This window comes from Ambystoma mexicanum, chromosome 2p, assembly GCF_040938575.1.
Source record: "Ambystoma mexicanum isolate Mex_15411 chromosome 2p, UKY_AmexF1_1, whole genome shotgun sequence".
NCBI classification, from domain to species: Eukaryota; Metazoa; Chordata; class Amphibia; order Caudata; family Ambystomatidae; genus Ambystoma; species Ambystoma mexicanum.
The window spans coordinates 1,425,585,061-1,425,610,065 of record NC_090923.1 but is presented as its reverse complement, the minus strand read 5'-3'; the positions used below and the strand labels follow the sequence as shown (position 1 = coordinate 1,425,610,065).

At 42.0% G+C, this 25,005-nt stretch overlaps 1 protein-coding gene across 2 annotated transcripts in view; it reads left to right on the top strand.

Annotated features, from left to right (window-relative positions):
* Nucleotides 1–25,005, top strand: part of LOC138567581 (zinc finger protein 665-like) — a 728,415-nt gene that overhangs the window by 312,329 nt on the left and 391,081 nt on the right. For both annotated transcript variants that reach the window (XM_069645953.1, XM_069645952.1), the window contains exon 7: nt 5,362–5,469. In XM_069645953.1, the coding sequence (XP_069502054.1) occupies nt 5,362–5,469 (108 nt within the window). The remainder of the gene's footprint in view (nt 1–5,361; nt 5,470–25,005) is intronic.

Below are 25,005 nucleotides of genomic sequence, written 5' to 3'. Positions count from 1 at the left end.
TAATAGTTTCTATTGTACCTTCGTCATTACATTACCTACAGTGAGTGGCTTTCAAACACTTGTCCCATTTCCCCATGTGCTCCAGAGTTGAAAGTTGGCTCTAACGAAAACTAATGTACGTTGAACGAACCTTAGGACATGCCTTAGGACATGGGAATAAGTGAATACAGTTGGGCAGTTCTTCTCTTTTTCGTAGGAACCTAGCATATTTTTTGTAAGTGGAATAAGCATCCAGAGAGTCTACTGGTTCAGCCCAATCCAACAGAAATAGCATCTTCTTGGTGACTACTGGTCTCCCAGAGAGCTCATCCTCAGAGGACCCTATCAGCACTAAGGTAGTGGCCATCTTTTTTTAAAGTCAGTTATAGTTGAAGTCGAGTCGTGCAGCATGTCTGCGCCTAGACCCTCGTATAGTAAGTTCGGAGATGGGTTTAGGAATTTGGCATACTCTGACAATTTCCTCCAAGTAGCCGTTTTAGCCAATGAAATTAAACCAAACTCATGCCAAATGACCGCATTTGGAATTGGAGTAGGTAAATCTAAGGTCTTCTTTCAAAGTATACCTAGTGTGCTGTTCAGATAGGGGCCCATTTCAGCAAGAGAAATGAGCCAGTCCATATAGGATTGTCGGTTCAACCTTGCACATGTAGAATTTAATAAGGGGCAATAGAGAGTACCTGCACAGTTGCGTGTAGATTCTCTTCATTTTAGAGAGCAAGGGTTCAAGTCTACCTTTTAAGCTGGCTCTCCACACAAAATGTGAGTTTTTTTTGGGCAGATCGTAGCCCAAGTATGTCATTGACAGAACACTTTCCATTGGGTTAGTACCCACCTTCCAATTAAGTATTCTCGGTCATATTTTAGTTGTAAATATTATAACCTTAGGTTTAGTTCCATTGACCAGTAAATTGTTGTCAACAGCATAGTTGAAAAAGAGGTTTAGTTTCCTTTGAAATCCAATCGGGGTTCTGTCAAAGGTGATACGGTCATCCGCAAAAGTCAACCAATTCAAGTTCATACACCCCAGTTTACCAGGGCAGGTGACCCCCTGATCCCATAGACCGCCAATGTCAGAGGTATACAGATTGAACAGAGAGGGCGTCAGGACATAGCCCTGCTTCAGCCCAACCAGAGTGGGCACTGGGGCTGACATAGCACCCTCCCTGGTCAACCTAACCCTACAAGAAGTGAAGCATTGCCAGCAGTTGGACGTATTTCAATGGAATATTCAAAGAAATACATTTACTCCATATCTTACTCCTACTAACAGTGTCAAAGGAGCTCAACATGTCGATGGAAGCCATGTAACAAGGGCCCACCACACCCTTTTTCACTGCTGCCAACATATGCAACATCACAGTAGAAATCCTTTAATATCAAGAAGTGCTTACGTAATACTGTTGAGAGAGCGTTTGCATCCGACGGCCGAACGCTTCAACAGCTGAGGGTTGGGCTTCGGTTTGTGCTGTGAGAGCTGTAAACATTAGCTCGCCTGGGACTGACTGTCTGTTACCACATGATGGCCATTGTTCACAATGCTGGCCCACAATGTTCAAGGCACACTTACAATACATCACCTTGAGGTGCAAAGTAGATGTATAATCAACTGATCAAGAAACGTGCGAGGGGTGACCACCAATGTTCCCTCTGATTTAGTTTCTCTGTGTGCGAAAATGGCTGGCCTTTGTGCACTAATTTTCCATGTGCACAACTGACTAATGAGGTAAGCCACTTTGGGAATGCTAGCTCACTAACTATGCATACTCACAAAGCATTTGTAAGGGAGTTTCTCCCCATCAGCTACTGCAACTCTTTACAAATCAGTGTAAACAGTGTTATTTGCATAACTTTTTCCAAAGATAGACTAACTTTTTATGGCTGTTTAGTAACTTGCTACTTGAACTTTCGACACCTGCATTAAGTGTTTTATTCCCTTGGAAAAAACGCATCTATATTACAAAAAACAAATATCACTCGTTACTGATGTGGCTGGCAAAAAATCCAGACAGGACACAATATTTGCAGATGGAATAATGCCAACTAGAAAGAACCTCCATTATTATGAAGTAATTCAAAGGCCAGGAGAACATAATTTGTGTAAGGATGAAAATTGCATCAGAATAACTGCACCACAGACTATGATAAGAATTACTGTACCGCTTCTTACCATCCACATTACATTGTCCTGTGTACGAAGCTGTGACAACACTTACTCAAAACCAGTCTAGCAGCCAAGAGGCATACTGGCACACATTTTTACTCCCTAAAAACAGCTAACTGTTCAAAACAAAAATAGTAAACAATGAACATATTCAGGCTTCCAGATAAGTTGGGTACCAGGCCTTTTTACGCATGAGAATCTTGCAAGTACGACAGCTTTATTATTTTCCTTTGTACATTTACACACAAGTTTAGAGCAGAGGGCAGTGCAAAGGTCAGGTTACTTGACAGAAACCAGAAGGCTTCTTTTGATTTTTATCTACATGGATGTAATTGCAAACCACGGAGAAAAGCCTCTGAAACCGAATGATTTCTCTGAAGCCTTTCAAAAAAAGAAACTGCACACCGTGATTAAAGGAATGATTTATTTCCATTCAGCTTCTGCTGTGTTGCTGCTCATGGAACAAACACAAGCACTGTGCATACTTGTTTTCCTAGCATTTTAGGATTGGAAAATTAATAAGATGGAAAACTAAGTTGCAATTGAGAATTAATATTGTGTAACAAATTATGCTATTTTTCCAGTGAAAGCAAACAAGTATTGCACACTTGTATTTTTCATAGTTCCTATGCTGTGTGCATAATCATGCGGAGGCAGATCATTTTTACACTTATAATTTAATTTACACACTAATTATAAAAACAGTGTGTAAAATTATGAGGATGGACGGTCTAGTTTACATCTGTTCAACCTTGCAGTCAATGGGGTAGATTACTATAAATGGTCAGTGGCAGCAAAGTATTTGCTCAAGGGTCAGTGATTGTCATTACACCAATCACAGGTGTTCCAGCCTGTGAAATCTTCAAGACTGCAATTAAAGTTTACAAGAAGCTGAATCAATACAAGGAGCCAAATTCAGAATTATTGGTCAAATGGTCTAAAACACTAGGCACAGAGATGTGTAAGAATAGATGGGCAAACATATGCAAGAATGTGGCTCTAACATCTTTAAATTTGGATGAGATAAGTTGTCAGATCAAGATATTAAACAGGGTCTTTTGGACACCTGAAAGACTACACGCTAGGGGCCTTCTTGACTCAGAGGCATGCTAGAGATACAAAAAGCATGAAAAAGGAACGTTTTAACCTATGATCTGGAAGTGTTATGAGCTACGTTGCTTTTGGAGGAAGGTTTCGATGAAAATGAATGAGGTTCTCATGCTTGATGTTGAATTTGACTATATAAGTATGATTTTAGGTGAAGATGAATTGGTGGCTGATATCACATACCCTCAAAGATGTTGGTTCTTTAGAGCAGCTCATTCAGCAAAGAAAGCTATTCTGATGAAATGGAAAGACGTGGAGAGGCCACATTTCTTTGAATGGACTTCAGAGCTAAGACAGGTGGACAGAATGGAGAGAATTATCCTTTTCAAAGATAAGACGATGAGCTTATTTGATCAGATTTTGGGAAGATTCCTGGATTTGACAATATGAGAGTTTCTGTGCAACTATGACGTCTGTTGTACCCCCTGTGATGAATCTTATGTTGCTTTTTTATTAGTTTATTCATATTTGATTAATTCATTTTATGACTACTCTTTACTGTTTATTATGTTTAAAATCTAATAAAAATGTGAATACAAAAATAAAAACTGCAGTTAAAACATCCAAAACCTGACTCTCTAGGAAATGCAAGGGCTGTTCAAAAACAAATGAAAGTTACATTTATGATTGAAATAGAAACTCAGCAAAACCTTTCCCTGTGATAATCCATATAGGTATTTAACTTTATGTAGCGCTTCATACATGGTTTGTTCAACATCTAGGCACTGTAATTACAATACTTCCTTTGATACTCTGTTAACAGACCTCTGAAGGAGGTTTATTTATTTTGCATATATTTACAGCGCACAACACCCTGAGGCATCCAGGCGCTAGTTATATTAGTGCTTTTATGCAGAATACACATACTGGTAAAGCATCTCCTCCATCACCATAATACTATTGGGTAGGATTATACAATTGCTCAGTGAAACAATTTTTGTAAATTTGTTTTTAAAAGTAGAGAGTTTCCATATAATTTTTTTAAGGTCCATGCCCTAGGGAACTCTGAAAACTTGGAAAGGATGCAGATTGTGCGAAGAGTATTCTAGCTGTCTGAATATCTGTTGCCCTAATAAAATGTACAAGTAATTCTAGGCATTGTCCTTGTCCATTAGCCATTACAGGCCAAATAAATGCTATTGCAATGTGGTTCGTCACTTATAAGGTAATGTTAGCAATGCTGAAGTAGGAGACTGAGTTTGTCATTTGCTTACTCAAAATCCTTTGAGGGCAAATTGATATTTGATTTTAATAATAAATTAACTTGCAAGGGTACCGTTTCAAAGCGCTTGTGTGGCATATGTACACATAGGAAGCATGGGGTGAGGTTACACATCCAAGTAGCCTGCTTACTGAATATTTAGTATCTGATGTTTGAGCTCACAGTTGGGTTATATATTGTGGATGATGCTTTTGCTAAGGCACAGTGAGTAACACGAATTCTGGTGCTTAAATGTTATACATATTACAACAAACATAAAACAAGTGGATGTAGGAACAAATCTGGTAACCTTTCACAGAGCCAACATAGGAAGAGGCAAGGTTGTCTGGTAGTATCTAAATGTGGCCCGAGGCAGAAGATACTATGGGTACAAGGTACAAGTGTGGTAGAGTCAATTATAGGAGTCATGGGTGGCAATGGAAGGTTACTTCATTGATGTTTGTGGGCATATCTGAGTTAGATCTTCTGTTCATGGGGCCACTTTTTCATATTCGATTTAACCTCCTGAGGGTGTAGTCTGTTTTAGGGTTTTAAGTTTTTAAATTCACACTTTCCTAGTAGTGTAATGTAAATAGGCAAGACCAGAATATAAAGACTAGTTAGTATAATTTTGTTTTATTAGGAGAGAAAGCAAATGCCAGATAACTGCTGTGTCTTGTGCCATAAAGATGGGAATTGTCTGTGTACGCTGCTAAAAGTCTTCTGAGCGGGACTGAGAAGGTAGCTGGGCAAGTGCACATGCACACAGCTTAGAGGGAACATTGGTGACCACTCCTTTAATGATAATACATGAAAGGAAAAGTTTGCTTTAGTATAAATGAAATTGTCAGGCACTGGCTGTAATCTATACATACTTTAATTTCATCTTCAGGTCAGCTCATGGCTATACCAACAACTTTACCAAACTTTAGAGAGGAATCTTGTATTGTGACACATCAGGTTCCAGAAGACAAAGTATTTCCAGCAAACACCGACCCTTGTGAGTAACTATGTGGATTGGTGCACTGTTCAACAGCTTTTTGAATATGCATGTTTTGCCGTCTGTTCTCTGCTGCAATAATGCCATGCTCAGTTGATAGTGAGACATAACTCCAGTGCCCACCATAGCAGTGAGGTTGGGGTGACTCAGAGACTGGATGAGCGTGGTGATAAAACATCTCTCTGAAAAGCAGCAGTGAATTGGACTACAGAAAAACTGTGATATTTCCTGTCAAAACATTCCAAACGCCAGTAAGGCTGTGCCAGAATCTATATAGTTCAGCTTAATGGATACAATGAGAGATTTAAAAATACATTTATGTGGACAGGTCAGTATAGATGGTCACATGTATACCCGACAGGCACATGTTTTCAGTTTTGGGTCTTTATAGGGTCACATGCTTTTCACTACCCCAACAACATTTATAATATGTTCTTAGCAGTGGGAAGTGCCGCAAACTTGAAATACACATTCGAGTGGATTGTGTCCTCCAACCTATTCCTCATCTTAGATGTAGTCCATCCAGCTTTGCTGCTCTTCGGAAATTTTTTCGGCAGACGGCGCCGTGCGTCGATGTCGTCGAGTCGATGGTCCCTCGAAGGCCTCTGTCGAGGGTGACGTCATCGGGTGTATAAGTAGCACGCGCGGCGCCCGTTGGCCTCAGTTCCGTTTTTCCACAGTATACGTTGCTTCAGACATTCGGCGTGCCTCGAGTTCTGTGAAGTATAATATACAAAGAAGAAATATGTCCTCGTCATTGACGCTGACCACGACCCTGAGATCGGGATTCAAAAAGTGCAAGTCGTGCGGCTCAAAAATGTCGATCACGGACCCACACCGTGAGTGTCTGTGGTGCCTCGGAGAAGGCCACGACATGGAGGCCTGTTCGAAGTGTCAGGCGATGACGGGGAAGGCCTTGCGAGAAAGGAGAGGAAAGCTACAGGTAGGTCAAAAAAACGATCGAAAAGCCTCTAGCGTCGAGTTGAGACCCCATGAGGAGAAATCTCCTCGACGCGAAAGGCATCAATCTAGGTACCGAAGCGATTCTCATCGCTCGTCGTCTTCGTCAAAAAAATCGAAGAAACGACGCCACAGGTCTCCCTCCACCTCGTCGTTAAACGAGTCTCTGAAAAGGATGAAATGCCCCACGAAACATTCGTCTTCCGAAGAGTGGGAAGCATTCAGGGTCAAAATGATGGAGTTGTTTGAGAAGGCGAAGCCTCGGTCCGCGCCTTCTTCGGAAGCCGGCTGGGAGCGTCATCGCTCCGACACTCGCGCGCCCTCGAGCCCGGGTGATCGAAAAAGGAAGGATAGGGAACCTTCCAGGACGCCGAGCGAAAAACGCTCGAGTCGACCGCTCGAGGTCACTGACGCCGTCTGAGACCTATCACACCTCGAAGGGAAAATCGTCCTCGAAGCAGACCCTATTGACGACTACTATTTCGTCAACGCAGTCGATGCCTTTATTGACATCGACGCCGAAACCCTCAGCGCCAAAGGCTCCAGCCAAGCCAGGGAAGCCAGAAAAAGAGAAGAAGGTTACAAAACATGTAATTTCCTCAGAGTCTGGTACTACACCTCTTCCTCCTCCTCTCCCAGAGAAGGTTTTCAAGCCTCTCCCTAGGAAGGAGTTTTTCAAATCCCTGACCTCCATTTTTGAGGAACAGGAGAGATCTGATGAGGAAAATGTACCTTTTGGGTTGGAATATGGCACCTCAAATGTCCCAGAAAGCTTGATCTCAGAGGAAAGCAGAATGAGGGATTTGGTGGAGTCTTTACACAATGCAAGTGGCATCGACACATCTCCTGAGAATGACTTTGGTAGACCAGATCCAGGAGAGCATGCCAGTCCATCATACCGTCAGTTAATGACCAAGGTGGTAGATTACTTGGGATGGGCTAAACCACCAGCCCAATTCGTCCAAGATGATTTAACAGACATATTGGACCATGGTCCCACTGAAGACCCAGTACTACCCTTTCATGTAGCCTTGCAAAACATGGTGGCCAAGAATTGGGAAACTCCGGATTCTATTCCTCTGGTAAATGAGTCCCTCGCATCAAAATACCGCCTGGCCAGTAGCGACCCCGGCTATCTGTCAAAACATCCAACTCCCGAGAGTCTGGTCATACAGGCAGCCACAGCTTCCAACAAACTTGCGTACCCTTTTATCCCTCCAGACAGGGACGATAAGCGTGTGGATGGTTGGGCACGGAAGGTATTTTCAGCTGGGAGCATGGCATTAAAATCTGCCAACTCCACATGTGCCTTGGCAAAATTTTCGTACACTCTGTGGGAGTGCATCGCAATGGCAGCGGAGCACATACCAGAAGGGGAAGAAAGGGAAGGTTTCCTAGCCATCGTTAGAGATGGAGAGGAAGCCATGCAAGAATCCCTTCAATCTGGATTGGACACTGCGGATAGTATAAGCAGGTACATGGGCACTAGCACGGTAATGCGCAGATTTGCGTGGTTACGGAAGTCGGGTTTTGCACCGGACGTACAGAACTGCCTTTTGAACATGCCTTTTGACGGGTCTCACCTTTTTGGCAACAAGGCTGACGAGAGCCTTGAGAGGTGAAGCAGCTGCCAAATCTTTAGGAGCTGCTATTAGGCAACCTCAGCCTTTTCGTGCGCAAGGACAGTCATGGAGGGGACGATCCTATCGTTATTACACCTCATATGGAAAGGCGAGAGGAATGGCCAGTCAGAGGGGCCAGAAAAAGGCCACTCGCGGTGGACGCGGAAAACGTGCTAAGCCGACTCCAGCTGCCATCAGCGGCTGCAACATCCGCCACAAAACCACTTTGAGGTCTTGCATCACAAAACACTTGTAGGAGGCAGGCTGTCCCAGCATCTGCAAGAATGGCGAGGCATTACTTCAGATGTTTGGGCTCTAGAAATAATAGCCCAATGCTACTGCCTTCCATTTCTAAAGCGACCTCAAAGCAATCCACCAGGGAGACACCCGTTGAAGTCTTCAGACCTGCTCGTACAGCAGGAAGTTCTAACCCTGCTGGAGAAAGGTGCTATAGAACCAGTACCTGCAGCGGAGAGGAACAAGGGATGGTACTCCCCGTATTTTTTGACCCCCAAAAAGGACGGAGGACTGAGACCCATCTTGGACTTAAGAAACTTGAACAAGTTCCTCAGGAAGGACAAGTTCAAGATGGTTACCCTTTCTCAGATCCTTCAGGCCCTTCAACTTCAGTACTGGTTGGTGTCATTGGACCTCCAGGATGCTTATTTTCATGTGCCGATTCATCTCAAACACAGAAAATACCTGAGGTTCGTAGTTAGCGACTCACACTATCAGTTTTGAGTCCTGCCATTCGGGTTGACCTCCGCCCCAAGGGTCTTCACCAAGTTAATGGTAGTGGTGGCAGCGCACCTCAGGAGAGGGGGGATTCATGTCTACCCCTACCTGGACGATTGGTTGATCAGAGCGCATTCTGCAGAGCAAGCACTGAATCATCTGAAAGTCACCTGCCACTTCCTCCACAAACTGGGCTTCTCCCTCAATTTCAAAAAGTCACAGATGACACCTTCCCAACAGCTTCAGTATATAGGAGCTGTACTAGACACATCCTTGGGAAAGAGCTTGCCTAAGACATTCTTCAGATGGTCTCCAAATTCCAAAATGCCCAAAATCTCCAGGCTTACGACTTTTAAGGTTGCTCAGCCTCATGGCATCCCACATCTTCCTGGTGCCAGAGGCACGCTTGAGGATGAGATCCCTTCAATGGGCTCTAAAGACTCAGTGGTCCCAGTTCTCGGGTGTTAGGGAGAATTCTCTCTTTAGGCTGAATTTCCTAACCTAGTGAGTCCCCCAGCAGCTTTGCTGGATTTCTGGAGTTTGTTTTTTTCTCCTGCCAAGAGTGAGGCTCTTTTTCTCCCACTCTTGGACATGATTTATGGTGTTCCTTTGACTGTTAATGTGTTTTCTGGGCTATGGGGTCCTTTACTCCATAGGGTCTCATGTGTTTTTACTATGTGTGTTACACAGCACCTTCCATGCAGTAACACAGGGTGTCCTAGTGACACCCCACCATAGACTCCATACCCTGGGACTAACTACTGTCTCTCCCAGGGCATGTAAAGTCACCATTGGCTTTACTAGTCCCAAATTATTAACAGAAACCAGTACAAACCATCATATTGTGGACGTACTGGTCGGGGCAATTCGATTGGCCCGGGGTCTGTTAATCGAGGGGGCACGTCTCCGTCCCCCCTGATCGAGTTTTGGCTGGTGGCAGTGGATACTACTTTTTATATTCGACCGCGAATATTTCCCTATGGGATTTTCCCATTGTTCGAGGCTACCAACTTTAATTATTTAATTCTCATAGCCTCGAACATACCGCCGGTTTATTTAATTAATATTAATTCGCCGGTTGGTATTTTTTGCCAGGACTCGATTCTAAAATGGCGTTTGTGTTCTCTTCTGTGACCCCAACCCAAGTCGAGCCCTTTGTTCCACTTTTTGGCGGGCTTCTCCACAGAAGCCTCCAAAAGTGGTGCCACTCTGTCTGGGAACCACAAGGGGTGTGGGAGGGGGTTTAGGCACTCTGGACTGAGTTACCTTGGTAACTCAAGTCGCACTCTTGTGTGATTGGCCCAAGTGGTGAGCCGGCCGGCTCACCACTTAGCATGTTTGATTGACAGCTAGGCTGAGTGAATGGGGGTATGCTGCATAAAAGCAGGGCTTTGGGGAGTGGAACTTCAGAAGTCGCCACAGGACCTGAGAATCCGATGAGGGAGAAGCTGAGCCGACCTACCACGACGACACCATCAGTGGAGCCTTGCAGAACCGACTCACCACTTCCCGACGACAGAGAAGATCTCCCGGCTGGAGAGGCTTCTTCCCCTGACTGGTGGGCACAACCAGTTTACCTTCTTTTCTTAGCACACCAGACCGGTTTGTGGTCGAACTGCCCGTGCCAAGCACCCCGGCGGCCGGATAGCCACTTACCACTGAACCGCGAATCAACGGACCGCTCCTTGTACCTGAGAAACTCCGCGGCTGGTTTCTTCCCTGGCAGTGCAACGGACTCCTGTCTTCCTCCCCGACGAGATCCTCTCTTCCCCTGGACGAAGCACCGACTTGCATCCGCTGCCATGCACAACTGCCCCCGCTGGAGTGTTCTCACCACTTTAAGGTACCGTGTCCGCCAGGCCTCCCTTTCTAAAGATTGCTACAAGGTAATAATAACCCCTTAACCTTCTGGACTGGGCTGGCCGCCTTGACCCTCTAACTGGTCACTTTCTTTGGTCCAACTCCTTTTTGAACCGTTACAAGGCTTTCGTGCACTGCAACTGTGTGACCTTGGACACATTTCGTTTTGATCCTCTTAAAGCGGATCCGGCCTACTGACTCTGAATTCAGGTTGTTACTTTGCCTTCCTCTCTTGTTGTGTTTGTGAAAAAGTGTTGGGATCTGTTTCAATTTATTATTTGCTTTTCTCTCCCTTTTTAAAACGAATTATTAGAGTGCCATCTAAGTTAAGCGCTCACCGCTGTCTGAAAATAAGTGGGGCTTTACTTAAGACTTGTCTAATATTCTTTTAAGGGAGTGTATATCTTTTAGTGACCGTGTTTTTGAATTGCTTACTATTAGTGCCTGTGTGTTTTTCTAGATGTGGTTTTAAATAAATAATTATATCTCTTTTACACCAAGCCCTGGTCAGTGTTTTGTTCTATTGTGTTCTCTTGACCTATTGTGAATACTCTGTTTACTGTCTAACTCTTCTTGAGGGAAGTCTGACTGCTCAGCCACAGCTACCAAGTGAATCTGTGTGGTACAGACTGCTACCAAGTGGGTTTACTGCCGAACACCTGTAGTCCTAAATCTTTTGCAGTGGTCCCAGAAGGAACTGCACAGGTTTCCGCCTAACATCGGGTCAAATGACGGATCTTCTTCAGATTCCGAACAAGATCAGACAAGATCTTCTATGGTGGACCTGTACAGAGAACATCCTAAAAGGAGAACCTTTTTGGCAACCATGGCCGGAGATCACAGTAGTAACGGACGCCTCACTCCTTGGGTGGGGAGCTCATGCCAATGATTTGACAATAAACGTTTGTTGGTCTCCATCGGAGCCCAAACTACACATCAACCTTTTTAGAGCTGAGGGCAATCAAACTAGCGCTGAAGGCCGTCCTGCCTTCTGTCAGGGGAAAGAATGTCCTGATAATGACGGACAACACAGTGGCCATGCATTACCTAAACAAAAGAGGAGGTGTGGGGTTACTACCTCTGTGCAGAGAGGCAATGCAGCTCTGGTATTGGGCAATTCAGGAGGGAATCTCTTTAACAGCAATTCATCTAGCCGGGGAAGAGAATATGACGGCAGAAGATGCTCTGAGCAGGCAGAGCACGGTGTCCCACGAATGGGAACTGGCTCAGGAAGTCATTCAAGAGATCTTCGCCCTTTGGGGAACCCCTCAGGTAGACCTGTTTGCAACCAGTACCAACCGATAATGCGAAAGGTATTGCTCAAGGGAATTTCCCCCGAGAGGAGCCCTGGGGGACACATTCGTGCTGGAGTGGAATTTCCCACCATTGTACGCGTTCCCTCCGATTCCCGTCATTCCTCACGTCATCAGGAGGCTGAGACGCTTCAGGAGCTGTATGATCCTAATTGCCCCGGATTGGGCCAGGAGAATGTGGTACCCGGACCTTCTAGTTATGTCCATCTGTCCTCCTGTACGTCTTCCTCAGACAGAGAACCTTCTCTCTCAAATGGAGGGTCAGGTTCTCCATCCAGAGGTCAAAACACTCAACCTTCATGCTTGGTATCTGAAAGGCTGAGATACAGGGATTGGAACCTTCCAGATGATGTTATGGAGGTGTTGCTTTCGGCAAGAAGGCCAGCAACAAAGTCTCTATACTGTTGCCGTTGGAAAAAGGTTTGCAACTGGTGCAGAGAAAAGAATGTCGATCCTTTTCTATGTTCTATTCCAGAAGTACTATCTTTCCTTCTGACCCTAGCACATAGAGGTCTAAATATCGGAACAATAAAAGGTTACCTTGCGGTGCTTTCCATTTTCAAGCGCTCATCAGAAGAATGCTCCTACTTCAAAATTCGTTTGATAACACAATTCTTCGAAGGTCTCACTAATGTGTTTCCTCCTCACCCATTTCAAGTACCGATTTGGGATCTCAATTTAGTCCTAAAATTCTTAATGTGTGCTCCTTTTGAGCCTATGCACACGTGTCCATTAAGATTACTAACGTGGAAAACGGCCTTCTTAGTTGCTCTAACATCAGCAAGAAGAGTGAGCGAATTGCAGGCACTGTCTTCTGGGCCACCCTATACTGTGTTCTATAAGGACAGAGTTGTATTGAGGGTTAAACCATCATTTTTACCAAAAGTAATATCTGATTTTCATTTAAGTCAGAAAATTGTTTTACCCACATTCTATCCTCCACCCCATCCTTCTAAGGAGGAGGAAAGATTACACAGACTGGATCCAAAAAGAGCTTTAAGCTTTTACATCTCTAGACTTTCCAGACTTGGAGTGGACAACCAGTTGTTCATAGGCTACACAGGAAGAAAACCGGGTCAATCTGTGACAAAACAGACAATTTCACGCTGGATCATGCTTTGCATTTCAGAATGCTACAGAGTAGCTCAAAAAGACCCACCAGAAGGGTTAAGGGCTCATTCCACCAGAGGCATCGCCTCTTCGACGGCCCTTCAAAGAGGTGTTCCAATAAGGTCCATTTGCCAAGTAGCAACTTGGTCTTCACTACACACCTTCTCAAAATTCTATAGCCTGGATGTTTCCCAGTCTAGGGAGCTGACTTTTGGAAAAGCAGTGCTTTATTCCGCCATTTAAAGGCATTGGGGAAACATCTGACCCCTCCTCCAGAGAAAGAATGAAAAATACTGCTTTGGGAGTCTATCTAAGATGAGGAATACGTTGGAGGACACAATCCACTGGAAGAACAAGTTACTTACCAACTGGTAACGTTCTTTCAATTGGATGTTCCTCGAACGTATTCCTCATCGCCTTCCCAACCTACGCCTCTGTAGATTTTTCCGGGTTATTGCCATCTCAAATCTCGCAAGGCTGATACCTGTCTGCTGGCACAATCTACACAGTACAAGATCTCAGGCAAAAAAAGGGGGAAAAACAGAACTGAGGCCAACGGGCACCACGCGTGCTACTTATACACCCGATGACGTCACCCTCGACAGAGGCTTTCGAGGGACCATCGACTCGACGACATCGACGCACGGCACCCTCTGCCGAAAATATTTCCGAAGAGCAGCAAAGATGGATGGAATACATCTAAAATGATACGTTGGAGGAACATCCAATCGAAAGAACGTTACCAGTTGGTAAGTAACTTGTTCTTCTCAGCAGTAGGGGGGTTAATATTGAAAAATAACATGTTCCTGTTTTTTCTTGTGAATGATTTTTATTTAGTAGAGATACAAAGCCAACATTGAATTAAACACTCCTCAATCAATCAGGACTATCAAATAAAGTATCCCACCTTACAGTCCCACCTCCACCAAACCATGACATCATTCAGTACCTATGAGAATAGTAACATTTCAAAACAGCGAAAGCAGGTCAGGTCTTCATATATAACTGATCCCATATACACATTAACGAAACCTGGAGCCCACAGCCTGCACCCACCTGGGTCAGAACAAACCATTGCAATCGTTGGTAGTGAAATCTAGAAAAGAACTTGTGAAACCTGGGTATAGGGCCCTTCAAAGTTAGACACATGTTTCCATACTCAACTTTTGCGAATCGTTAAACTCTTGCTGGAGGGTTCTTCCACCTGGTTGATACGCTCCACCTAGCTGCCAAAACAGTATTGCAAAAGAAAATAATGCGTGTGGTTAGTACCTCTGTTGAATGGCTATGAATGCCTGGAAGAAATATGCTTGGATCATCTCATATTGTGTAACCAATATTTCTTACTATGAAGGAACATACCTCTAACCAAAAATTGTGGAATCTGGGGCAACCCCACCAGATGTGCGTATAAGAAACAGGTTCTGTGCAGTTCCTCTGAAATTTACTAGATCTACTATGTGACATGGCGCTGAATCTAATGGGGGAGCAATCCCATATCTCCTGTATTGGGTCTTATACAACTACACATACATAGAACATTCTCACCATTAGGCTGGTAACTTCCACAAATCTATTTTGCACTTGAATGCATTGTAAATCACTTTCAACCTGTATCAACAGTATACTGCTGCTTTAAGTGCTCATACACAGCTTGACTGTGCTGTCAGCCAACGTTCTACAGGTTACAGTTTCACTTTCAGATTCCTTTCGCTCACTGGAGAGTGCTTTATTTAAGTCTCATTCCAATCTAGAGTGTTAACTTTAGTGGGGGAAATTCGGTCACCAGACAAGATTTCTCTATACAATTATTTCTATAAGGATATGATCTCCAATCCCCTGAACATGTTAGGGATATTAGAGATGTATGTGGTTGGTATTTTGAATAAAAGTGGTAAACAAAAAGATAATATGATTACCAATCCTCTAGGGGTTAAAAAATATGAAGGAATTAGATTGGATCCATACTATATCACAGGAGGTTTAACGTACATTCAACATTCTTTGCTATAGATAAATCTCTCGGAATGCTGCCTAAATATCTGGTACAATTTCCTTGTCCTAAGGTGAGATTACAATTTCTGCGTTTTCATCTCAATCTTCTTCCCACTGGGGAAATGTTTTGTCCATGAGATAAAGAACGTAATCATCTCCTTAATATCTGTAATTACTGTAAAGACCATGGAGTAATACAAACGCTCAGACATAGTGATTGAATGTCCAATGCTTAAGTCTTTCAGGAGGCGACATCTGAGACTCTTCTTTTTACTTAGAGAAGCGAGTTCAACTGATGACATTTGGAATTGACTGAATTAATTATTTTTAACTGTTGAAGTAATAAGAATGCTGGATGAAATGGGTTTATTAAGGACAGATGAATTGTTTGCTTTTAAAAAAATTTGACTGTTGAAAGAAATCTGTATATTGTGCTTTTTCATACCTTCCTAGTGTGGATAGTAATAATTGTTATTGTAATATTGTTGAGATCTTATATTATTAACATTTTATATTAATGAAAGTGTAATACTTGTGTATGTGAAAGATCATTGTATTGATCAAAACACAATAAAAAAATAAAAGAAAAAAGGGTAGGGTCTTCCACCAGTGCTCCAGATAAGATTTTGAGGTAGGAGTATTTTACTCCCTATTTTTAAACTTTGAGGGTAAATGGGATTTTAAGAGAGTAAAAAGGACATTTCTCCTTTACAAGAGAGTAAAAAGTATGTGACATGCAGCCAACGTGTGCAAAAGCTGTATGGAAATCATTACGATGTGGCAGCTTTCTGCATTGTGGCAGAATACACCTTTCATTATTTCTCTAGCTTCAGAGAAATGCACTCCGTTTCAGAGGCACTTATCCCTGGCTTGCAATTACATCCATGCAGATAAAAATCAAAAGCGTCCTTCTGGTTTCTTTCAAGTAACCCGACCTTTGCACTGCCCTCTGCTCTAAACTTGTGTGTAAATGTACACAGGAAAATAATAATGCTGTCGTATTTACAAGATTTTCATGCGTAAAAAGGCCTATACGCACCTTATCTGGAGGGCTGCTTCCACCATGGGCAAGACTCACTAAGTCTTCCAGCATGGCTCCTGACATCGTGGGGTTCGGCCATCTGACATTGGAGCAGGTTTGCATGGACATTCTGACCGAAGCAAGGGCACCTGTGGAATAGCTCCTGCACCTGGTGTATTTCTTTGAACCTGCAGCTGGTTCTTTGCCAGCCTTATGAAGTCTCATTTTACCTGCTGGACCTAGCTTTTAGTGGCCTACAAATTCTTTGATAAGGGTGTTATCATAAGAATCGGAGAGAGACCAGGTCAAGATTCATTGTTCACTGTCTCCGTAATCAAGCTGTTCTCAAAAGGGCTACTTTGGAAGTTCTCACCAGCCTTCAGATCTGGCCAGCGTGGGAGCTGAACATGGTTCTGTCAAAGGTGATGAGTCAGCTGTTTGAGCGTATGCACGCTTTACATTTCAAGTCCATCTCTTCGAAAAAGGCGTCCATTCTGGTTATCACGTTGGTGCCCATAGTGTCGAAGCTACAGACCCTCTATGCACAAGAACCCTTTGTGAGATTTTTAAAAGATACAGTGATTCTAAGGACTAACCTTTGCTTTGACTCAAAAGTGGTGTCAGGTTTTCACATGAACCAGAACGTTTATTTGATAGTGTTATTTCAGATCGTGGCCAGCGCGGCAGATAGGGTGCTGCACTCACTGTACACCAAGTAAGCTCTGAAGTTCTATCTTCTTCTAAGGAAGGCCGGTTCTCCACACCCATACATTTGATATGATGGTGTGTCGGGGGAAATAAGAGAGCTTCATAGATTGATCACGGAAATCCGCAGTGATGCCACTCTTACAGTAAATGACAAAACTGTTGCACTTCAAATTTGCAAATGCAATTGAAAAGATTGGCTAATCTGGCACAGAATGACCATGGACTTAAATGACAGTGCTAGCATGCTAAAAATCTTGGACCTAAAAACATAAAAAAACTTTTGGGAATGTATAAATACAATTGTTCAGCCCCAGGTTGCACTGAAGGTAAACCCGACAGACTAAGGAAAATGTGTAAACCATTTCATGAGGACCTTTGGATGAGCTTCTGTAAGTGTTCTGGTGTTTTCTTGTGAAGATCTCCCTGCATGGAATAGATCCTCTAATGCGACTGAAATCGAAGAGGTCACATGAAGATCTAATAGCAGTAGAGCTTGACGGCTTTCAAACTTGACCCTTAGTGGTAATGTTTGACCTGTTTAGCTTCAATGGCTATTTAGTGAAATAATAAAGGAATGTTGACTCCCTAAATCATAGCACAAGGGTTTTTTAGTAACAAACTACAAGAAAGGTGTGTGTGCAGAACCGGGCAGTTATCGCCCAATTGCCCTGCTCGATTCATCAAGCAAGATCTTTGCATCATTGTTTGTATCTGAAATAGAGCAAGGGAGTAGATCAATTAACAGGTACCTTCCCTTCCAGAAAGGCTTGAGAAGGGGGTTGGGTACTACCCTTAATGGTTTCATTTTAAACATATAGTGAGAGCAAAGGGCTGCTCCCCACTATTTGCTGCATATGTTCATCTAAGCGCAGCCTTCGACTCTGTAGATCGCCAGAAGCTGTGGAATAAGCTGTTTAATTTGGGTATCCCTAGGAGCCTCTTAAAAATTATTGTGCAGTTGCACTCTGACCCATAGTTAAAAGTATGAATGAATACTGCAGGCTATTACACACGAGGAATCGAATCCAGGCTGTGTTGTGGTGCCCACTCTGTTCAATTTATACATCTCCGATCTGTTGGAAGAGTTGGAAACAGTCGAAATTTTCCACCTAAATTGCGCCATCTCCATGCAAGCGCACTCATTTTGCTGATGATATTGGGCTTTTAGACTGCACGCAAGATGGCTTACAAAGATCACTAGACTAGCTTACCATTTATTCAATCAAAAAAATATAAAAATCAATGTTTCCAAAGTAGCTTCCATGTCAATTAAGAGGTTTAAAAAGAAACCCCCACATAAGTGTCATTTAAGCCAAAGTCTGAGGGCAGCAAGGAATTGAGCAGATCTGGGCTTCGCTATCTCCAGTAATTCAGGCTTCAAGTTTGGTTTTATGTCCCTTCAAAATCAGCAGGTATTGTTGGTAGCACAAATTAGGAAAATTAGAAATAAGTTTTGATCTTTCTCTCTACTCCCCCTTATCAACTTTTACAAGGCCAGCATTATTCCTTCTATCACGTATGGCGTGGAAGTGACAGAGGGGGTTGAGGAGAAGCATTTACATTTATTGGATGGACTGGTACTGAAAACAATTTTAAAACTACAATGTGTGTGCCTATAGTCCTGTTACAGGTAGAATTTGGTCTGCAATCCTTCTAGTCAATGGTGACCCTCAAGAAATGAATGCTCCTACACAAATCCTATTAAGGGTTTATTGTTTGAAGTGCTAAATAACATTGTGCGAAAAGGCACTTCCAAACATCTTATAAGATGGTTTTTATCGACTGTAAGTTGGCTCTGATGGAAATAGGCTATACTGAGGATTTGCTTACCAATAACAGGGTGAAGGTAAAATGGCAACTTTAGATACCATGATTGGGCAAAACAAAATGATTTGGTAAGCAAATATAAAGTATGTGTGCTATATATATATGTGTGTGTGTGTATATATATATATATATATATATATATATAATTTTTTTTATTGGCTTGTTCAAACCTTTAAAAGAGACCAATGATGACTACATCTGACAATTACACATGAAAATAACATAATTATCACCTACAATACAAAACATCATAATAGAAACAATTAAAAGTAATATAAAATCAAATGAACACTGATTTAAGCAAAGTATCAAACAAAACGGGATGCACAAATTAAATCCATTCTTGGTTAAATTTAGATAGTTCTTCTTCGATATTTTTGAGGAGAAATGTCAGAGCATACGTTAGTTTATTATTAGCTTCCGTGAAACATTCCTCCCACCATTCTTCCATTGTACGATGAGCTCTATTTGCCACAATTGGCTCAAACAGTGTCATTCTTATCGCAGAGAAAGCTTTGCGAGTGAGATTCAAGTGTTTGATGTTTTCCTCATAATGATCACAGAATCTGCATTTTGGATCCAGCTTCTCATATTTAGGCCATCGCATGATTACTTCTTTGGTCTTAAATTCATTCAGCCTAAATTTCATGAGCAGAGTTCTTTTTTGTTTGTCTGGACACTTTTCAAGATATTTGTATGTAGAATTGTAAGCTTTCCCTTCCGATGGAACATTCTTCATAAGCGAGTATTTTGCTCTGTTTATGCCAGTACTTATCCAATCATGTTCCCACAATTTTTTCTTTACAGCATCAGGATTTTCCGCCAATGTGACCATGTCACTGTTTATGTCTGTTAGGATTTGCTGACATTGGTTTATCCAAGCCGCAAAGACTGTGTTCGATTGTTTGTTCACCAAATCATGGAGGATTTTCATTTGTGGTGCACCGATGGGTAGAATTATTTTACGGAAAATTGACAAGGTATTCCTGGTAACCTTTGCATTTATTGAAATTAGCCCCAGTTCGTATCTCACCACTGCAGCAGGTATCCCCCTGGCCACTTTCAAGATTCTGCCCCAGAAAATGTTTTGAAGGTTATCCCACAAGGTAGATGGACATCCAAAGGCAGTTTCTGCGCCATAGATTAAAGATGGCACAGCCTTTTGTTTATAAAACTTTAATGTGGGTACCAACGAAAACTTGCCATATTTTTTGTCAAGAACTGTGGCTTGGGCACTTAGTTGTCGACATTTAGCTTTAGTTTTTTTGTCCCAAATTTGGTTGTTAGAATTCAGCCACATACGTAGATATTTTAACTGTTTTACTTGTTGCCGTTGTTCGCCATCAAAATGCCATTTGAACTTCTTGGATGCACGTTTGGTGAGATCTTGTAGTGTTAGAACGACAGATTTGCTTGGATTTATAAGCAAACCGTTGTCACCAGCATATTGCTCCAACGTATGAAGTTTCCGTTGTAATCCAATAGGTGTAAGGTCCATTAACACTAGATCGTCTGCATAAAGGATCCAGTTCAGAGCAGAATCATCTATTTTTGTATCTAATCCTTTTGTTTTTTCAAAAATTTCACCAATGTCAGAGATGAAAGCATTGAAAATTATAGCTGCCACCGGGCACCCTTGTTTGACCCCGCAGAAAGTTTGAATGGGTTTTGACAGAGTGCCATTTGCGTCCAAACGAATGCAGATTTCAGTATTGGTATGTAGATCTTTAATAGCAGATAGAAGGCTATCAGGGCAATTCCACGTTTTTAATTTTGTCCAAAGCATTTCCCTGTCTATGCTATCGAAAGCATGAGACAGATCAACAAATGCAAGATACACTTTTGAGCCTTTCCTAATCACATCCATTTTCAATAGATTGATGAGTATCAGATTTAGGCAAAATCCAACGCCCTTCACAAACCCGCTTTGTCTAACATCTAGATGTTTAGTTAGAACAAACCATTCCATTAGTTTATGCTGGAGTTGTGTCGCATACATTTTGCCTATTACATCCAGCAAGGCGATTGGCCTATAGTCCATTTGATTTGATCTGTTGCCTTTCTTAAAGATAGGCACGACAATCGCCTTCTTCCAAGAGTCAGGTGTAGCACCTTCTGCAACAATTCTATCAAATAAGACCTTACAGAACTGTGCCCAGGCTTCTGCATCAGAATTTAATATAACATTAGTTATGCCATCCGGGCCTGGTGCACGAGAATTCAAAAGTTTTTTGATGTTTATCAGAATATCATCCTTATCAAAATGAATATCCCAGTGTGAAAGGGCTGGCAAGGGAGGATCAGGGGTATTACCCTTTTTTGAGAACAGCATGGAGAAATGCCGATCCAATTTTTTTCGGTAACCATATTTGTTTGCGGGGCCATCTGTACACCAGATTCGTTATTGATTATCAACCAAAAATCTGAAGAATTTTTCTCTTTTAGGCACTTTATTATGTTTTCTGCATCATGTTGTTCCATCAAGGCATGATGGGCTATTGTCCAGTTCTTGTACTTTTGTTTGATCTTTTTCTTCATCTTAAGCTGATCCGATTTGCTGTAATTTTTAAGTTGTCGTAAAGCCCTGCATATTTCCCTTTTTCTCATGGCAATTTCAGGATTTTAAATATGTATATGCTTATAAGCCTGGGTACCATTTGGGTTTCTCAAGGTCTTATATTGCTCCAACAGAGGAGTATAATCTACACCCAACAAATCAATGTGCTTCTCATATTAATTTTTCATTATGTTCACCTGCTGTGAATTAAGTTTTGGTCTGTTTCCTCTGCAGTTTGGCATTATATTATGATTCCAGTTCGGAAAGGAGACTTGCCGGGGCATTTCGAATTGTGCTAGGACCATTTTATGGTCACTGACTTGCATATTATGGACTTGAAGCTTTATGATCTGTAACAATACAATAAGTTTTCTGATACAAAAATGTAATCCAATATGTATTTTTGTTTATTCATTTGCCAGGTCGATTTGGCTGATAGGTCTCCCTCGACATTACGATTTAACCTAGAGAATCTCTGTAAGGTTATTTCTTCGGACTATTTTTGCACCAGATTCTGTTTCCTTAGTGTATCATTCTTGCTTCTCTCTATAAAGTCCAAATTGAAATCTCCACATGTGATTATGCTGGCAGAGCTGTCCTCAATCATTAATTCGTCGATTATATCGATAACTTGTTCGAGAAAGGTCAGAGTGCCTGCCTTGCAATGCTGCCAATACAGATTGATGATGAAAAATGTCAGGTGTTTAGTTTCATTAGTATTATTCCTTATGATTGTAACAACTTGCATGTACGATGATACATTCTTATACTCCATCAGTCTACAACCAGATTTATTTTTACAAGTGTGAGGAGACCTGCACTTGGACGACCTTTGTTTCCTTTGATAGCAGGATTAATTGCTATTTCGAAATTCTCTGCAATGGGACAAATGTCCAACCAGGTTTCCTGCAGACATATCAAGTGTACTTCACTTGCCCACTTTTCTCTAGAGTTGAACAAATGAGAGAAGCCTCTTGTATTCCACGAGCCAACGACTAGTTGTTCATCTTTTGGCTTCTTTGAGCATTAGCTCTGGGTATTATTTGCCAAAATGGCTGCTAGCCAATTCCACTCGCTATCAACCACGTGACTCTCCTCTTTTTTTCATTTATTTGTATGATCTGATGAGTGTTTTTTACTGTGATTCGGATTTGGTCAGCTTGTTTGATTTTTTGATTGCCGGGATGTTCTTGCTGGGACAGGTGAAAATTGTTTATAGTCCGATTTCCAGCTTTCATCTGCCAAAGTTTGTATTTCAGGCTGAGTTTCCTTCAGCGGTGGATTAGGCAGAGATTTAGTCGTGCGAGCTACATCCTTTACTACTTTGACCACGATGGCAGCATCTACTTCTACAATGTCAAAGCCACAGGGTAACGGTGCAGACGTACCCTGCAGCAATGTTTCACACACTAGTCTGGAGTTTACATATAAGAGCACTTTATCCAGAGCAATATCATCCGTGAATTCTACGGCCTGAATATCACTAGACTTGATGGTACGTAACACAGGAACATGGTGAAACAAGCTTAATACATTTTTTCTGTTCATTGCTAGGCCGTCGTGGATGTTTAATATTCTTTCTAGACTTAGACAGTATTTCACCTTTATTTTGTTGATTTTGCTTTTGTCACCATTATGATTACCGTTATTACCTTGAGTATTAGAAAAACTAATTTTCCCTTTACTTGTCTTGGTATCCGGAGGCACATTAGCGCTCAATTATGTTTTTTTGCAGACCAGACCTCAGTCTTCCAACGATTTTCCTTCATCTGCAGATATTTCAGTAGAAGCCATAAGAACCAGTAAGGAGTTGCTCTCTTGCTGCATCATCCTTAGGGAGGATTTTTTTCTTTTTTCATCCAATGTTCGAAAAGAACTTTCTATCTGTTTGTGAGGGTCAGAAATAGCCATTTTTGGTTGAGTCACCCATTCACAGAAATGCCCTGTTGATGGTACACAGTCTTTTCTTATGGATTCCACAGGCCCCATCAGGTTCCGGCTCGGAACAGGCACTGCTGCCACACTTTCCTTATCACTTCTCATATCTTCATGTATGTCTTCATATGTTGAGAGGTTCATTAAGATCTCAATGTCAGTTTCTTCTGGCCCCATTTCTGCTTCCTGATCCAAATGTGAAGTGTCAGAATTTTGCGCTTCTGTGCAATTGGATTTTAGGGGCGTGCTTTTTTGTTTTCCTTTATCAGTACTCTCCTCCGATTTGTTTTGCAAAGCGCCACAAACATTTGCCGAAACATTAACCGTAACTGATTTGAGATTTCTTAAGAACGCTCGTGCGCTACTTGCTATTATTTGGTTTCTTCTTTTGGGGTACTCCTTTTATGTTTTGCTTAGTTCTGTCTTTTGCAAATATATCAAACACCTCTTGTGTTGCTTGCGTATTGTTTTCCTGCAGATCTTCAATCTCGTTTGGGTATCTTTCGACATATTTTTTGAGTTCTCAATTGTTGTAGTTTTTGTACCTTGGACTTCATATGAGCCGACCTTCATGATTAATATTGTTTGAACATCCTTTCCAACTTGTGGATCTTTTATTTCCATTATTTCATCCAATTGAGGCCCCTCCAAGCTTTTAGCATTTATACTGTCGCTCAAATGAGGTTTTATGGCACAGGCACGCTCATTTGTGGTTACGTTCCTATCACATTTGGCTAACTCCAGCTTTTTCTCTTGAAGGCCATCCACTAGTATCTCGCGCATAGCCCTGGGTGCAACAAAGGACTCCTCCGAAAGCGGGAGGGACCCTTGCCAATCCTTCTCTGTGTCTTTTTGGGCGAGCGTAATTGGATTCCATTTTTCTTTCTCTAGTAATAGGCGTGCTTTCTTTTTCTGTGTCAATTCCATATTTCTGCACTCAGATTTTCGCTGATCTGTTGACAGTTTGCTTTTTTCCATGTTAGTTTTGTTCTCATCATTGTCTATATGTTCACTGCTGTTCGCACTCTGCTTCTTAGCATCTAAATGGGGTTTATTAATAAGCTTCAGTGCTTCATGTGCAACTTCTGCTAATAATTTTGTATCCTCACTTGAGTTTTGATTCGCGTCCAGAATCAAGTTCAAGAAGTTGTCATTTAGAGTCTTATCATGTCTCAAATTACCATGACTTCTTTGTTGTTCAACTTCCATATTAGTTACTTTGGCATTTAGCAGAGCTATCAGCGTTGTTAGATCTTTGATGTTACTATCCATTTTGTTTGTATAATTTGAGATAGGGGCCTAGTGCTATGTTCAGTTCATAGTGGACATAATTACAGCTTGTAAATCCGATGTCTTTGTTTCTGCCATATTTGTTTTCGTTTGCTGATAGGACGTTTTCTTTTTCCATTGAACATGTCTTATTTTAGGAAAAGGTCTTTCAATTATGGACGAGTCGTCAGTATTAGAAGTGGAAGAGGATGTTGTGGCTGAGCTACTTTTTCTTGCATTAGCAGATGTTAAGGTCTCATTTAGACCTTTGCTGTGTAGCGACTCCTTGGTTTCCATCGCTGTGAATCTTATGGGTGAATGCAGCATATAATGCTACCGTTGATTCCTTGCCTGAGAACAAGCGACCTCTCCCGAAAGACTATTTCCACTTTTTTCTTTTGCGTGCGGGACTGTGTATAATTTTTGATACTTTCTTCTGCCGAAAGGTTCTCTTCAACATCAACACTGTTGGCATGTACAGCCTCAAGAGCCACCAGCGGGCCCACAGAGCCTTCTCTGTTTGGTATAGGTATGTTCTTTGATTTCTTATTTGAATGATTATTGAAGTCGAGATTCATTTTTATTAAATCTTTTAATAATTTGTCTGCAACACTGAGTGAATTC